Genomic DNA, 17,799 nt, shown 5'->3' on the forward strand with positions numbered 1-17,799 from the left:
TCAAGAATGAACAACTACACCAAAACAGCATTGTGGTAAAGGGCCGGAGAGTTGAGCTCTCCAGTTAAAGTGAACATGACTCATTTCCTTTAAAGGAGGTTCGGTCTGTTGTGTCCGTTGAAGATGACATGTCAAAACTGAAACCTTGAGGAGGAAAGCAGTTGGGTTTATTACTCATAACAGTTGGTTGTTGATATTAGCCCCTTTCACACATACAGTCTTTACTGGTAAATTACTGGTAAGAGTTCATGTGTGAACAGAACCTTTTCAAAAATCCTGACAAATTGGTTCCGGCAATTTACCAGTAAGGGAAGTTGTAACATCACCGGTAAATTACCGGTAATGTGCTCTGTGTGGGCGGATGAAGGCAACGACGCGGCGTTTAAAGATCACTTCCGATGACTGACTTCACAGAATTTACTGATATTTTGGAGCTGATCTGGGATGTCCCTTACCTGTAAAAAGCCAGAACGCTGTTACTTTTGGAAACAGCATATTTGTGTATTTACCGATAAATCATTCTGGTAATTTTACGGTAATTTACCGGGACTGCTGTGTGAAAGGGGCTAATTGATTACTGTCCTGTCGTGCACCTTTGCAGGATGTTAAACAATCCAGTGGCCGATTGGCTCAACTGAAGATGTTAGAGTGAATAAACTTGTTTATCAGTTAATAGCACCATCCCGCCCTGTCCTGCCCCGAGAGAAATCTTTGAGTTTAACTGATTTGCATTCTGCTTTGCATCAGAGAATCACCAAAAGATCACTTTCCCCTGAGTAGTTCACACACTCATCCCAGCTTTGGGGGAGCACAATTCTCATTCCATTAGATGAAGCTTAGTACCTCATATGATTTTAGTGAGATATTTCGATGTGTCCGTGTTACTGTGTGATAATAATTAACTACATATACTTACTACTGGGTTAGGGTTAGTTGCATGTAATTGTGCATAATTTATAGTTATTACTACAGTAACAAAGTGTAAACCAGTGTAACAAGGTTTTATGCTTAATTATTTGTGAAAATGTAACAACATAACATTGCTTGATTTTCTTTTCAAAGTTCAATTCCATTTTCATTGAATATTTAGATTTTATTTTGTTTCTGAAACTATTTTTAATAGTTTTAGTTTAGTTAACATTAACATCAAAACAAGCTCTTTTATAATAATTTTCCTTCCTAATGTTCCCTCCCCGTTCAACATAACTTTTAAGACTGTAATGGTCTGTGCTGGGGAATACCTTCTTGCACCTTCTGTTTTAGTTACTTTTTGGTAGTTAACTACTTTTTCAAGCTCCTTGATTGTAGTTGAACTTCTCATTTAAAAAGTAAACATTTAAATAATGCAGCTTCCTCAATAACCAATGTAAAATATGACAGAAGGAAATAAGTAGATGATGTGTTAAGTAAAGCTTACTGGCTGTTGTGTGTGTGCGTATGTGCGTGCGTGTGTGTGTGTGTGTGTGTGTGTAGGATACAGTCCCACCCAATCTTTGTTTCAATTGGAAATAGTCAAATGTTAATTTATGCAGATGTAGCCTATGCTGGGCACTGATGAAAGAAAGTTAAAAGGGCCCAAAGAAAGATCACATTTTCCAGAATGAGCCATTGGAAAGATCTGCTTGTAGGATGTAGAGAATGAGATCACACATAACATTTAGCCTTGCTATTGGCAGAACATCGTCTCCTGGTGTTTTATTTCAAATGTATGCTGGTTTCTAAAATGTGGAACAAAACCTTGAAATGAGTTGACTGTTTGTTGTCATCCAGGTGAGAGTTCATCTTGGCAGCTTTGCCAAGGAAGTCAACAAAAAAATGTACAGACAAATGAACTGCTGAATGAATGAATGTTCAACACGTGGGACACCCAGGAGACATCTCTCAGCATGCTTGATAACCCTCCATGAGAATCCCTGAAACAGACATTTTTGCTCTGTGAGGTAAAGGCTCTATGGCCGAGGATATCTGATAGCTGGATTAGGAGATTGTCCCTCAGTTCCTTTGAGCACATGTTCATAGGGATTACAGATCCAGCCAGTGGCTGGGAGGCCTGGAGAACTGCTGTGGTGTGCAGGCGCTTGCTCGCTGTAATTATATCCTCTCAAAAGAGTTGACTGAAGAGAATTACCGGTAGGAGATCATGTGTGAACAGGACCTTTTAAAATCTACCAGTAATTCAGTTCTGGCATTTTACCGGTATGAGAAGTTGAAACAGAGTAAATTACCGGTATGATGCTGTGTGTGAACAAAGAATGAAGATTAGAGGTATGAGCACATACGAGGTCCGAAAACGTTTTGGGTCAATCATAAAAGTTCAGCTGCTTTTTAATAGTTTTTCTATGTAAATATGCGCTAGCTGGAGATCTTTGACCGCTTTTTCAGCATCGCGCTATTGACCCTGCTTTCTTTTCCAATCATTATCAGCGCTACGGCTCTGCAGTTAGATATGCGCGTCTCACGTTTTTAAGAGCAAAAATGCGTTCAGTGTGATCATGCCATACAGCTGTCAGATGTAAATAATAACATGTTGTCAAATTGACCAGACTGTAAAACTAAAGCGCTTCTCCTCTCCTCTGCGTTTAAAGATAATTCCCAATAACTACAGAATTTGCCAGTATTTTTGTGTTGATGTGTGAATGAAAAGCCAGAACACTGTTACTTTTGTAAACAGCATATTTGTGTATTTACCGATAAATCATTCTGGTAATTTAGTTCTGGGATTACTGAGTGAAAGGGGCTAATATAGTGACTAAAAGTAAACATTTAAGATTAGCATGACAGCGGTGACTAGTGTTAATGCTAATCTTAGATGTTTACTTTCAAATTGAACATAAAAGCAACCTTGCCATTGCTTTCTTTTTATTAAATATTCAAACTTTTATCTGGTACCTCACTTGAACGAACCCCTAACCCTAAAGTATTGAACTGTGTAACTTCGCAAACTACATAAACAATAACAGTGCTCAAAACACCTTAATAAACGCACAACAACATGCTAATAATGCTCAGAACATTTTAGTAACCACAAAAGATGTTACAAAGATGATAATGCTAGTGAAAGTAACATCTTTATGAGAGGAGTTATTTCTGTAGAATTGGCAGGAAGCCTGTCTGATCGTTATCTAACAGAAGCTTTCACTATGAGTTTGCAAGCCCTTTTACTTCACTGAACAGTTTTGTTACCTTTATTAATCGAATATGGCACTCAAAAACGTTTTGCGCAGCACTTTTTTGCATGTCTTTTTGAGGCCTCTGTTGAAGTAATAAACGAACAGTTGGAGAGCTTTTGCCTTATTCGTTATGTGCGGATCCTTTTGTTCTACTTTTTTCTGTTGGATTTATGCATAAGTTTTGTGATGTTGGACTGTACACATTTGGCGCAACATTTCTTTCACCACCTTTTTTTAATCGGACATAGAATATGCCACTGGATTTGAGTAAAAAAAAAAAACATTTCTACTTAGAGACAGATAATATAAAGTTCGATATGAATGTAGCTTGAACAAAAACAGGGAAAAAATACAGACCGTTTATTGCTATGATCAGTTTCGAGAGTTCAAAAGGTTTGAGAATGTAAAGATATGAGGAGCTGCAGGGCCCTCTGACTCATAATAAAAACATTGCCATCTTCCTTTCAAGAAACCATGCAACGGTCGCTTTGCTCAAGCAACCATTTATTTGTCTGGCGAACCACTATGTGGGTTTGTGGCCTGATGTTTTTGAATTCGGTAAAGCTCTAGTGTTTTTGTTGGGCTCTCTGAGGTGGAACTGGCATTGCGAGATACATCTAGGTCAAGTGTCAAAGGGAGCGATCGGTTGTGTTTTAATGTGTTTTTCGTTTTTTGACTTTTTTAGTCATTTTCCAGTCTCTTTCGGACCCAGACATTGTGTGGTCTGACTGTATTTCACGCATCAGTGCAGAAGCAGTCAAAACAGACCTCGAGGTCTTAATTACAAATGAGAATTTGGCACGAGGATGAGAACGGAAATGGATTCTATTTCTAAAGCTCGGTTCTCTGTAATGTTTGTCATACCAACTAGCTAAGTGGTTAGCAGAACTCATTAATAAGCCCTTCAGGTTGATGAATGGCATGAATGTTTGGGTGTAGCTTACACATTGATAACGCTCACTATAATTTTGAGGTCATAAGCAAGTAGTTTTGGTTACGGTACAGGCAGCTTTGTTTATATGCCACACTGAAGACGTAATGTTTTGGGTGTTTTGTGTACAGTCGGGTTAGAGGCACCTGGTGTCTTTTAACTGATAACTACCTCAGTAGTGTTTAGGCAGTTATCTTTCCTTTAGGCAGATTACCTCTCTCTGGCTGTCTGCCTTGCAAAGAGTGCTTTGCATAATTCAGTCTCGCTATCCACCTTGAGTGTGAATTCAGCCTAAATAAAAAGCTTCTTGGAATGCAGACTTGAAGACCAGTACCCGTAATCATAGGTTTGGTTTATTACAGTATAGTGAGAGCGAACACATGCTCAAATGTGTCTGATGCTTCGGGTCTTGCAGACATGTTTTCTGACATCTGCAGCCACATATGACATATGGACTGTGTGAAGTCTTTAAAGAGGGTTTTGGGAGGAAGAAATATGATTCAGACTCATTGAAGTAAGTCTTTTCGGTGCAGTGGTTAATTTTGGGGTGATCCGTTTCTCAGACTTACCCTAAAGAATGCAGAAATCCCCTCTCTGCCCTCAGACTCATGGGAAAACAGGCAGTCGTGGCTTAAGAATATAAACTCTCACACCATTAAAATAGGCACAGATGTGACTTAATAAAAACATGATTATGTTTGTTATAGGATCTTTGTGATCTGACTGGAATGTAAAAAATTGTGGTTTCAAAAGTATATTAAATAGTGTCATCGGGGTGTGGAATTAGTGTTTGTGGTTGAGTTCTCAAAATATGACCTCAGCCTGTTATTAATGTTTGAAGGAATAAAAGGATTTGTATCTACTTGCAATAACATTTACAACATCTCTGTTGTTGACCTCCCATTTATGTGGAGGAATTCGTTCATCCGAAGGAAAATAAGTCTTCAAAATGTATTAATTCATCCAATGAAAGAAATTCAGTTTCTTTTTCTAGGCTGCTGCACATATTACTGATTCTGATTATGTAAATCATATTATATTTTTTCTCTGTTGACGTTTTCAATGAGACCAGACTAACTAAATCTAACTTTATTTCATGCAGCTGTGTCCATCCATTACCTACAGTAGAGCAGAACAAAATATGCTTTCTAATATTTGTTGCAGTTGTTGTTGTTACTGTAAAAAGTGATTGGTTAACTTAACCTAAAATAGGTGAGGAAACCGGTTGCCCTAAATTTATTAAGTTATAAACTGCATGCGTAATTGAAAAAATTAAGTTATGTGGATTTGTCAAGTTCACATAACTTATTTTTTTCAATTACGCTTGACGTTTATTTACTTAATTTAAGTTTAAGTTTATTTACTTAATGGTTTCCCAACTGATTGCTTTTTACAGTAAGATAAAATTCTGACAGCTTTTGTAATTCAATCTTTTTACCAGTATAGCAGACTACTTGCATAAAATGCATATAAATAGCAGTTGTCACTCTATATCTCACAATATGACACTCAAATGTGTCATATTTGATACATTTTAACATGATTTTTCTAAAAATTGATGAATAGATTATCAAGTAACCTAAATGCTTCGGCACAGTAAATGATAATATTGAAATATAACAATGTAAAAAGTTATTCTTATGTTTACTTTATAAAAATCATTAAAGATTTTACAACTAAAAGATACATGTGCCATGACTTGAAGGTGGACATTTTAAGAATTATACTAAAAGGTCTTTTTACTTGCTCACTTACCAGCAAGAAAAAGTTTTAATATTAGAACAACTATATTAAACATCTAATATTTCTATATTAGAATATTTTAATGGTCACAGCTTGCTAAATTAAGGTGGTGACACATCTTAACTCGTTCTCCCCTATATATTCAAGGCCTCAGATGGCGTTGCTTATATAGTGTGTTGAAAGAACCGGTAGTGAGGAAATGATCTTTCCCATGGCATTTGTTGTAGAATAATAAATTATGTGTGAGTGAGACTAAACTTTCAAGTGTGTTTCATTAATTCAGCAAGCAACACACAACGGGTCAGTGCCAGCACTCGAAACCCATGAGAGGCCAAGTTTGTTTTGTTTGCATGCTTCAGTAACAGTTCACAACAGTTTTGACAGAGTAAGAGACACTGGCCTCTGAACTTCTGTGGTCTGGCAATGATTTTACTTCCAGTGATTGATGCAAGTCGTCTGTGTTGCGCTAAGTTTGTCCTTTTCACTGTTTGGCTTATATGTTGTTGAAAGTGATAGATCACCAAAAAAAAGTGAAAATTATGTCATTTTGTACTCGTTACCAGTATGATTTTCTTTCATTTGAGGAACTGGAAGGAAAAGTTTTTGAAAATGACAACGCTGCTTTCTTCCATACAGTGAAAGCAGATTGTCAGCACCTGGTCACCATTCATTGAGGGTGAAAAAAAAAAAGTGGTCCCTATGAATCATATGTTAGATTTGTGTCAGAAACAAACAAAAATGTAAGTTTTTAACTACTGAAAATCTGTTGTCACCATTCAACTGGATTGAATAAAAAAAGATGTTCTAAATTTTTCCTTTTGTTTTTTTTACAGAATAGAGAAAGTTCTGCAGGTTTGGCACAATGTGAGGGTAAGTAAATGATGGCAGAATTTTCATTTTTGGGCCAATCTTCCTTTAAATCTGAAATATGTATGTAGTGTGTCAGAAAGAAAACAAACAACAGTGAAGCAAAGTTTCTTAGCAAATATGCTGCTTTATTCAAAAGCTGAATGGGGAATTACCAAGGTAGCCCATGGTAAAAATATCAGGATTGTGATCCCTGAGAGGACAACATTTGAACAAAGAATCCAGATACTGGACTATAAATTACAGCCATAAGCAAATTTCAGAGCATTTAAAAAAAGAGAGAGACATTTTAAAAGACTCATCAGAACTAGGCCTGATCCATAGGTGACCAAAATGCATAGAATATCTAAACAATTATGTACAAATACAATTGTTTTAAAATGGCACAGTACATAAATACTGCTATTACATAATATATACAGACTCACCCAATATGGGTCATTCCCACAGAGAAACCGAAACTCTGTTAGGATCACTGTTGTTGCTCATGTAAAGCTCACACTTAACATGTTTTGTATAGTCGGCATAGTGATGTCCAACTGCCAGCCGTGAAGGAATGGGAAAAACTATGGCTCTAGGCCAGACCACTTTGTGCAAGAGGAATCATAGAACTCGGATCTGTGCTATAAACACGTCTTAAACTTTAGCTGCCATCTGTTTTAACAATGTACATTGTGTTGACAGTGGCCCTGGTGCCAATTCAAAAGAGTTAGCGATTGCTAAGCGATACTTTACTTGAGCAACCAACAGTTCATTCAAACCAAGCTGTGCAACTCCCACTTCAGTACATCTTTGAGCGAAAGCTAAAAATATATATATAATAAATCATGCCAGAAATCTCATATCTATCTGCCAAGATTGTGTAAATGCATTGGCATTAAATAATGTAAAGATCTAAAAATTTGGGCCACTTGGTGCATTTTCACACAGCTTTAAGTTATAACAGTTCAATCACCATAAAATGCCCAGAGGATTTAGGGAGAAAAGTGCTTAATCCTCATACGCCACAGATTAAAATAACCTGACAGCATATTTGGAGAATTTGCCTATTGCCAGCACAAAATATCATAAAAAATAAAAAAAATAGCAATAATAATTATAATAACACTGACATCAAAGAAATAAATTTGCAAATAAAAGACCTTCATTTCATTCAATTTGTCCGGAGTCCTTTAGAACTAAATAATAAAGCACCCATGTTACTTATCTGCTCCGACTATTTTAAAGATTTCAATCGTTAAATCAAACCTGAGGGAAAGAACATCCTGAATGGTATTTGGAGAGAATAAAATATAAAGTATGCTCTAATTTGCTAATTAAAATTTAAAACTAAGCACATAAAGCTGGCAAAAGGCTTGGGTATACTAGAAAGTTACATTCTATGAGAATTGCAAATGGGATACAAGCAACAATAACGACATAAAGCACAGTTGATTGCCTGCAAAGCTTGGCGCTGAAAGCGTCCTTCTGAAAGCCGGGCCCTCCGTCATGTCTGAGTTGGACAGGAAGATCAGGCACCAGGCAGGAAGGAACAGTTTAAAGGCGGGCCGCACAGCAGCCCAGTATAACCACGGAATGCCGTGCGCCACTGCAGAGTAAATGCAGAGGCCACACGGCTCAATAACACACTGGTCCCTCATGCCTTTCAGATACCGAGGCAGTGAGGGACGAGGATACAACAGAGGAGCCGGTCGCCTCAATAGGCAACCTGAGGAGGGCACCACGGAGTGTCTGGGTACAGCAGACAGTGCACTGACTTAAACCTGAGAGAGATTAAAAAAAGAGATTATATTAGTACATGCATGCAGACTTAAATAAGAGAAACATCCAAATATGATCTAGAATGTTAAGAAAATTGTCTTACCTGGATGGATCCTCCTCAACAGAGAAAGCCCCTTTCATGTTGATGATATTCCTCTTGTTCTCAAACATTCCATAACTCAATGTAATCTAAATGAAATCGAATGAAACAATGCCTTAATACAACTATACTGTATTTTACAGAACCAAGATGTTCCTGTATCAAGCTTTCATTAAAGCGCATTACCTGTTTGTGTACTTCTGATTTGGACACCTGTTGCAGGTTCTCCAAGTGTGAGTGGAACAAGCTGCTTCGAGTCAAAGGAACCCCAAGAACTGACTCGATGATGTATCCAATGGTACAGTCATCAGGAAGACGGATCTTCTCAGCAGTGTTCATGAAATGGCCACCACTGTCATAAAAAAAGTCAACACAAAGTCTATTAATATCTTAAAACATTGTGTTCTTAGATGCTGCATTACGATAGTTGAAAAGTTTTTGCACCTTGCCCAAGGGCTCATCTTCAAAGCTAGCCCACGGCTGATACAGAAGCCTGCACCTCCCGTGGCAAACCAGAAATTGACGGGTCTCTGCAATGGAGAAACAAAAACATCAGCTTCTGTTCTTAACACTCCTCCTCATCTTTACAACCAATGCATATACAAATTGAGGATATTTTGGAAAACCTACCATCTTGTTGTCCCCAAGTCTTTCTGTGGCTTCAATTGGCCTGTCCAAGCTGGGTTTGCCAATGTACATATCCTGAGTGTGAGGGTAGTTGGACAGCAGCTTCACCAATGTCTTCACATTCACATAGTTATCATCATCCACATGACAGAACCACCTAAACCAGACAGAGATATCATTAGAACATCCAATATGGTTTGCTTTGACGCTAAAACAGGTACTCATAATGTAACAATAATCATACAATGCTTACTTTTTTCTGGACTCAATGAACTTGTCATACTCAACTGCCATCTTGCAGGACAGAGCCTGGCGGCTGTGGGCAGCAGAGCAGTTGGTGTTGATGGCATGGCTTCCTGATTGGACAAGAAGATGGATACTTTGTCAGTGTTCATGTAATACTCCACTTATGTCTATCACTTGAGAAATGGCCATTATCTGATAGGTCAGGTGACTTTGCACCATATTATTATCATTAATAGATGGCCATCTATTACCATCTCCCCCCTAACAGCCCAGCCGCCGTAGACTAAGCACAGGATTTTTAAGAGGATTAGAAGACTGAGTCCAAACTATGCGCATATCAAAGAGGGAATGTCTGCTTATTTCTAGCCTTGTGACTTCTGCTTGAGGAAGCTGCACTCACCAATTTTCTTCTTTAGTTCCTCATCTTCGCCGTCCGTGAAGATGTACGTCTGCAAAAACAAAGACAAAGCCTGGTTAGCTCTTTCAATGCAGTCACACAAGTTCGTCAATTAATCACTGCACCAGAGCAAAGACGAAACAGGAATTGGCGTGTTCCAAACTGGAATCGTGCTTTCGAGAGCTATTTATCCCAAGCGGACTGATTAGGAACCATTGTCTGAGTTTTACGCCATGGAAAACTCAGCAAGTTAAACAAGCCAAACTCTACCCCCAAAAATAAAGGCCCCTTGTTCTTGTTGTCAGTCTCTCCATGGCAACTGCTCTGCGCCCCAAAGCATCCCAGGCCCAGAACAAAGCGGGGAGCAGACCACCCCAATTACCCCCACCACCCCCAACACTCCACCCCCATTCCATTGCCCCTCACCGCCTCCCAAGTCTTTCCATTCTTCATCCCTCTATCCACTTCAGACATGTTAAAAATGTCCCAAAAAAGAATGGCCAAGTCATTTGGAAGAAAAGAAAGGAGCGCCATGTCCTATTCTCCCAAACATACTCGGATTGATGAATATACATTCTCCCCAGTGTGCATTCACTGACGTCTGACCCCTCAGGGTTTTGTTAACGTTAAAATAGAAGGGGTGGGATCAGGATCTCATTGTGGGAGATAAGACAGAGCAGGTGCAAGGCAGCAGCCCCAGCTCAAAGGAGCCATTGAGAAGAAGACGCCACACGCCTCAGACAGACTGATGAAAAGGCGGCATGCCCCTGGTCATGCACTGTCGTTAACCTGTTTGCTTTCCACCTCAGGTGAGACAGCACCTGCCACCCGCCGCCTTATCACAGCCACGTGTCTGAACAGATCAACCTGCCCACACCCAACTGGCCTTGAACATGTACACCTACGCTACAAAACTATTCTCTTATGAGCTTCAGCTCTTTTGTGATCTTTATCTCAACAGTGGATTCATGTTTTGTTGCCTTTCAAATGCCAGTACGCACGCACACACACGTGGACTGGTTCCCCCTTTCCACAGTCGCATTTTTTTGAACGTTCAAACATTGCAAGATAATGTCTGATTGGTTTGCAGAACAAACTCTAAGCAGATGTTTAGCGCAGCACTCGGGGGCCAAGGCCCAAGGCCTCTGTTTGTTCAGGGAGGGCTGGCGGTTGGGCCGGGTAAAGGATCAGAGGCTGGCGCTGTTTGCACAGAGTTCCGCTGAAAGGACAGACTAATCACACAGGCAGCTGCCAAGGCAGGCCGGGCACTGACAGAGAGAGAAACCTCAGAGCTGATTAGTGCATTACAATGTGTGTGTGTGGCCACTCACCCCCAACCCTGCTCCCACTGTCCCTTTGCATTGAGACAATGAGGAGTGGGTAAAGCTGTCACTGGGTAAAGCCTAAATATGTTTGCCTGGATTTGCATACAGCTGCAGTGGTTAACTAAAGAGAGGCCTCTCTTGGTACAAGGCTTTGTTTCTCCGTTTCCCTTTTATTGAAGATATTGTGAGCCAAAATGACCCTTTTGTGGTCTCTTTCATAAATGTCAAGTCTTGTCTTCTAAATGCACTTTTCCCAGCATTCTCGGCACACAAGAAAGGATGAGGGTTATCGTTCGGTTTTTTAGAGTTCTGATGAGCGGGCAGAGGTTGGTAGGACTTCCCACCCCCCCAAAGGCAGGTCTGGCATAGGGCAGGGAGAGCAAGGAGCCTGGCTGTCTGTCTCCTTCTACCCAGGAAGGAAGTGGAGAGATGTTACTCCCTCTATTAAACACCACACAGCCCTGCTCCCTCTACCTGTGCCAGTAAGAGACCAGAAACTTGCACAGACTCGTGCCACAATAGATCTGCACAGCTTTAACCATCTTGTGCTTAAGCCAGAGTAACTACTGCCTTAAACAGTGAGTAATTATGCAGTTAAGTATTTCAGATAGAAGTAATGAGGTTGGTCATGGTACTTCTTCTGCGTCAACCAAGTGTGCATTTGATCTTAATGGCATTTGGTAGCTGTCTGTGTAACTGGACACCGGATACCACAGCCGCGGCACAGGCTGTTCTCTCATTGTTGTGAATTTCTCTCACTGGGGAAGCTGCATTGTTCCAGGGGGGAAATCTAGAGAAACAGCGGAAGCCAGAAGCTGCAACGTGAACAATTCAAAATGGGGCAGATCTGACTGAAAAGAATAACACTATTCAAGAGTCCTGACTCATCAAGTCAATATAATTATAAAGCATGCTTTTAATAATCAGAAACAAGTACTCAGAAAGCAACAGAGCTTTAGGGTTTCATTCTCTCAGAGAAATACTGACAAGGGTAGGGGAGCTTCTAGCTGACCGTGACTAACTCTAAACAAAGACAAGACAGTTTCCCACCAAGAAGAGCCACAGGCTGCCATAAGTGTCAACAGCAGACACAGATTGGATCTACTCTCAGTGTTTATATGTAAACAGCCCAAGACAGTGAGTTGTTCATCACCCGTCAGGGCAGCATTTGAAGTAGGTAAGCAAGTTAGAAAGATCCTTCTACACAAGATTCTAACCCCTATGAACATGTTCACAATATCGGTCACGCAACATCTCACTTGGCATATGTGACAAAGTTCCCATGCTGTAGGTCTAACAATGCCTGGCCCTTTGAAACACTTGTCTGGTGCCAGCCATTGTGGCAAGTGGCCAAACAGTACACCGGAGTCCTTGGGATAATCCCCGGCCGTTCAGATGACAATAACTGGGATTTAACATACTCAGGTGTTGCACTGATGAATGTTAAAATAATTTGAGAGCGGCCCTCCATGTGTACATGTGAGGATTCATATAGCTGGCATTAGGGCCATCTTTTGTTCTTTGAGACCAAGCCACCTGGCACTCATTCTCCTAGAACTCCCCCTTGTATTCTGGTCTGCACTGGTCTTTTATGTCTGCACTGCTCCCCACCAGCTGCTGCTATTAATCCCTGCTGTTAACTCTCTCTTATGTGGGTTAACTTCCATCGACTCTTAGTTTTCCAATCTCGCCTGAAGCCTGGAGTGGTCATATCAATTTAGCTGGATAGTGAAAGACAAATCTGAGCTGACTGAATGAGTGCAGAAGCTAAAGTTGTCTGATTTAAATTTTCACATTCCACATGTTCTTATATTCAGAGTACCTTCACAGACATAATGATCTTTGTACTCAGACTCTGCAAGCATATAGAAGTGTTGCTATAGCTGTGTCATATTCAAATGACAATAATAAAACCCCCTCTTGTCTAAGGTGTGAGAGAAACTGATTGTGACAGAGCCCCGAGGCAAATTAAACTGACTTTTATAAAAATGTATAAGCGACCACTCTAGGTGGTGGGTAAAATCACTTTGACTGCTCTGTGCTTGCTGCTGTCGAGGTGCCGAGAATGCTTTTGTGCTGGCTGCAAAAGAGGCCTGTTTCTCAGAGCTGTATTTTCATACTGTGAGCCACTCGGCATGCTGCTGAAAAGCCTTTCCTTGCCTATAGATGCTGTCCCTTTGTGCCACCCAGCATCTCTATAACGAAGACTCTCTTTTCCCACCGCTTGGGTTGCTTGACCCAGCCTCTGCTCCAGATCCCCGGTTCCCATGGAGAGTGGGAGACAAGGGGCTGGCAAAGCTTTTCTTTCCCCCTTCAGAAAGACGCTTTGTTAGTGCTGAGAAGGGGACAGCTCTGAAGCCGCTGCTGTGATGCATCCTTAGCCCTGGCGTATTCACGGGGACACCCCAAACAATGGAGCAGGAGGGGAGAAGGGGGGACTTACAGCCACCCATCGCTCTGTGAGCAACACAGCAATTGCTACAGACAGCACAGAGAGACTATGAATATGATTTTTTTTTATTATTATTATTATTCCCCCTTTTTTTAATATGCCATGCAAATAATACTATTGAAAAACTATTTTAAAAAGTTTTAGGGTCCTGCTTGTAGTTACACTTTGTTAGTATTAAGACCATAGATAGGCTGATAAGATATTTTTCCACACGTTTACTTAATCGACTGTCTATTATTAGTATTATTATTAGTATTAATATTAGGTATGTTAATAAATGGCATCATCCAAAGGGTCTCTGAAGTGGAACACCATTATACTACTGTATGTTTAACATGAAACAGCAATGTTCACAGGTAAAGTAATTTCATTAGGTAATGTAAGCTGCAAAAAGGAAACTAAACTTGCAACAATTATGATGGAAAAAATATTCGTGCTACATTTTATATAAATCTCAAATTAGTACTATTTAAATTAATTATATTTCCATATAATGTTTAAAGATACATACAAGCGTGACTTGATATTAAACACTCATAGCCATCACGAAAATAAAATCCCATTTATTTCCGGCTGGTGAAATATGTAGCCTACCTAACCAAAACTGTCAACAAGTTATGGAAACATTTTGTAACAGTGTAAACTGACATACCTGCTGCATATTTCTGGAGATCCAGGTGTCCAGCAGTAGATCCAGTCTGGACCGGTGAAACTTCTTAGTTGTCTTTACTGCGATGAAGATGTCATCCGCGCTGATGTCCTCAGCTGGCGGCGCGTCTGTCGCCGCTCCGGACGCCTCGGTGGGCTTATCCGCTTCCCTCCTGCTGCGGGTCAGCTTAGAAAAATAGGCAGAGAATCCTTTCTTTCCATTCTGCTCAGGCTGAGCTCCATCATCAACCTCTGATTCCCCCAGACTCTGCAGTGAGCGCAACCCGATCTCACTCTCGTTCTGCATCTCATCCATCTGAATCCGCTGATGCTGCGACAAAAATAACAGTAGCGCGAGACAGGTGACTGTCGCTCCCGCGAGGGAGAGCGCAACTTTACTACCGTACGTTTTCAGCATGTTTATTAAACTCTAAGAGAAGGACGCTCTCTTTGTGATATACACAGCATTAATCTAAACTTCGCTCCTATAGCCTCCTCTAAAAAACAAGCGTGTCATACAGCTGCAGCATACTAGCGCTGAGAGAGTCTCCTCATTGTAACTCGGAGGGGCTTTTATAAACTGCCCCTCAGCATTGGTCACGCCCAGTAGGCGGAGCGTTGATGGCTATTGTGCTGTGGGAACCGCAGAGAGACTGTCAATGGGAGGACGCGTTAAAGGACAGCAGGCGAGGGACAAAGAGGGGGGAGGGTGAAGAGGACAAACAGGCCTAAACATTTTCAAAGTGCATGCTCTTTTAAAACAAACTATGTATGTGCTAGAATCACAGTTAATTGCATATGTTTCATTATCAGGAGCAGGGCTGAAAATAATTGTACAAATATGTAAATATAGATTTTTATTCATTGCAACATGCCTGTAAGCACATACTGTTTAAATAATACACAAGTGGGGTCTTATTTTCCCCAAAATTAAAAAAGAAAATAATGAGAATCTATTTATTTGATTTTTTCCATCAATTCTATAAATCAATTTGTTTATTTATTTTTGCATGAAGTAAATGCAAATGTAAATGATTGAGTTTTCTGTAAAGTTTATTGCTAACTTAAATTTAAAGTCACAGCCTACAGTAAAGAGTTCACTGCACTCTTTAAATTTGCAAACCTCTTACAGTAACGGGAACATGACTGTAACAAAGCAAAACTGTCCCACAAACAGACATCAGTTTGTTATTGCAAAATAAAAAATTAAAAACATGTCTTTGTTAGATTCACCTCTGAAGAATAAGACTGCTACTGACATGGAGCATCAACTGCAGGCATGTTGAATCACATCAAGTACCAGCCATTTCTCAACGTCAACATTCAAATCAAGCTCACAATGATGGCGTGCTCCAGTCAATCCACAGCAGCTGACCCTGTGAGGCCTTCAAACAACCGCATGATCCTTATGCTTGCTTTAAAATGGCGCCTCTTCTGCGATGAAGAGCCTGTAGAGCTGGGAGCACGACCCTGACCATGACTTCCAGCTGACAGCTCGGCAACTGCTGGTGACAGACTTAAATGCTTTAGATCCTAGCCATCTCAACAGCTTGCTTGCAAAACAAGCAGCCGACACCACATTTTAGGCCTCGCTCTCAAGTCAGGATGAATAACTAACTTGGTTTTTGATAAAAGAGATATTAACACTCAAGAAATGGTCATTTGGAACATATAATAAGGATAATAAAAAAAGTGTTGCTCATTCAGAAATTCTACAGGTCCAAGACAAAGCGTGAAAGTTTCCAGTGCTGCTAACAGACTGACAGCATCTTTTGTTAATCTTTTGAAGCAGCCAACAAAAAAATGTGTTAAAACAAGTATAAGAAACCAGGCAGAGGGTTCAACCTCCCCCGGCCTCTGTTCTTTTTTAGGATCAGCACCCTTTTTTTGCTCTGGTATGGAGGAACACTTTGACAGGCTCCTTGTCAGACTCCTCAGACAATCTGTGCAATGAAAAGCAGGACTAAACCACACAATGCGAAAGTTCCGCTTGTTTCCTAGATTCATGCCAGTCACCCCCTTCCCCCCCTCCTCTGGTGGATAACAAAAAAGGGAAGAAAAAAGTTTCTTTTCTTCCATCCTCTCTTTCATTCTCAAAAAAAAAGGCTCCCCCATCTGCCCTCCATACCACATCCTGGATCTTTCCCCGTTTGAAGACATTACCGCCGAATTCCAATTAAATGAAATCTCCCATCAAGCGCAACCCGCTTCCCCACAAGAATGTCCAGTGATCCTGCTACAACCCCATTCCTGTAACAACCCTGCAACCCCTTCCCACTATCCCACCATGGCATATGGAGCTGAATGATGGAGAATTTCAGATGAATGGATATGATTACCACTATGCTATTTATAGTCACTTAAATTTGTGTAGCACAAAAGAGAGGTGTATCAATGCGTGTGGCAAGCATCCTTGCTAAATGAGACTGGATGTTCCCTGTCTGAATATCCCCCTTTCCCGCCTGCCAAAACACAAACTCTTAAGGCTTGGCGCAACTGTTTGATTTGGGATTTGAATGTTTGCGTAGGGTAAACAAATCAATTTCAGCATGTTAGCTGTATTTGAGGACAGAGTTGTCTTATCTGGCCATTCAGTTTAAACAGTTCCCTTGATGCAAACTGACTCGCTTTGATCGTAATACCCGCAAGTACAAACATAGATACTCTGGGTAATGAGAGCGGTCTGTTCGGAGTGGTAAAATGGCATCATGTTGATAAAGGCACATCCTTCCTTCATCCGTTCCATTTTTTTTTTTTTTATCTCTGTCTTTTCTTTTCCCTCCAACCATTGGGCAAATTCTTTGAAGATGGAGGTTAAATTCACAACAGCTGTATGTGAGGATGACGGCTACAAGGCGTCCCACTGTATCCTTGTAAAGTGGATATATACAAGGATGCAGTGGGATGGTTAGTGGTTGTCTGTCAGTCTACAGTCTCCTGTTTATCATTCTGATCCACATAATGTAACATTTATCTGTTTTTGGGGGGTCATTTCTTCCTTTTGGCCAGTTACAAAGCAGAACTTTCAAATATTGAATATAATAGATGACATACAGTCATCTCTTTTCCCAACTAAAGGGGAAAATGGCTCTTTGAGATGGTGGTCATGGTCATTTGACATATTTAATGGGGATCTGTGAAATGTTCGATTGAATAATACAAGCACCAATTCCTGCCAAGTGTGAGACTGTCCTTGGGGCTTCAGTGTCTCACTGTCTTGTTTCTTTCCTTCTTTTTTCCAGGTTTATTTCTCCAAAGCTCTTGGATGAAACGGAATTCTAGACAGTGATGGCCCTGGATATAATTCTTGTAAGGACACAGTGTTACAATGAAACTGTATTCATCCCATCTGGGTAAAATCTATTTCAGTTGATGGAAAAAAGTATCTATGTACTCTAGCCAGATGAGGGGAAAACATTCTCTATTTATTTGTCTTTTTTGGGGCTATAAATCCCGTGGAGCACATCCTCTACGGTTGCATCCAGAGCAGGGAAACATAATGCAGCTTCTGAGGGGCCGCGGAGTCCCCTGG

At 40.5% G+C, this 17,799-nt stretch overlaps 1 protein-coding gene across 1 annotated transcript; it reads right to left on the reverse strand.

Moving 5' to 3' along the window:
• Nucleotides 1-6,673: 6,673 nt before the first annotated feature.
• lfng (LFNG O-fucosylpeptide 3-beta-N-acetylglucosaminyltransferase) lies at nucleotides 6,674-14,817 on the reverse strand. Its single transcript, XM_079871984.1, has 8 exons — nucleotides 14,272-14,817; nucleotides 9,846-9,894; nucleotides 9,453-9,555; nucleotides 9,203-9,356; nucleotides 9,017-9,102; nucleotides 8,759-8,924; nucleotides 8,576-8,661; nucleotides 6,674-8,474 (listed from the first exon to the last, which is right to left on the reverse strand). Exons 1-8 carry the CDS (start codon nucleotides 14,683-14,685, stop codon nucleotides 8,408-8,410), a joined length of 1,125 nt encoding a protein of 374 aa, XP_079728110.1. The 5' UTR covers nucleotides 14,686-14,817; the 3' UTR covers nucleotides 6,674-8,407.
• Between the last annotated feature and the right edge of the window lie 2,982 nt (nucleotides 14,818-17,799).

This window comes from Squalius cephalus (genome assembly GCF_949319135.1).
Source record: "Squalius cephalus genome assembly, chromosome: 1".
In the NCBI taxonomy this organism is placed as follows: domain Eukaryota; kingdom Metazoa; phylum Chordata; class Actinopteri; order Cypriniformes; family Leuciscidae; genus Squalius; species Squalius cephalus.

What these genes read in the sequence shown, in the direction of transcription:
- lfng (XM_079871984.1), bottom strand. Translation starts at nt 14,685, where the DNA reads ATGCTGAAAACGTACGGTAGTAAAGTTGCGCTCTCCCTCGCGGGAGCG. An exon ending in TTCATTGAGTCCAGAAAAAA is followed by an intron (nt 9,357 to 9,452) that starts GTAAGCATTGTA and finishes TGTCTGGTTTAG; the next exon opens with GTGGTTCTGTCATGTGGATG. An exon ending in AAGATGAGCCCTTGGGCAAG is followed by an intron (nt 8,925 to 9,016) that starts GTGCAAAAACTT and finishes TTTTTATGACAG; the next exon opens with TGGTGGCCATTTCATGAACA.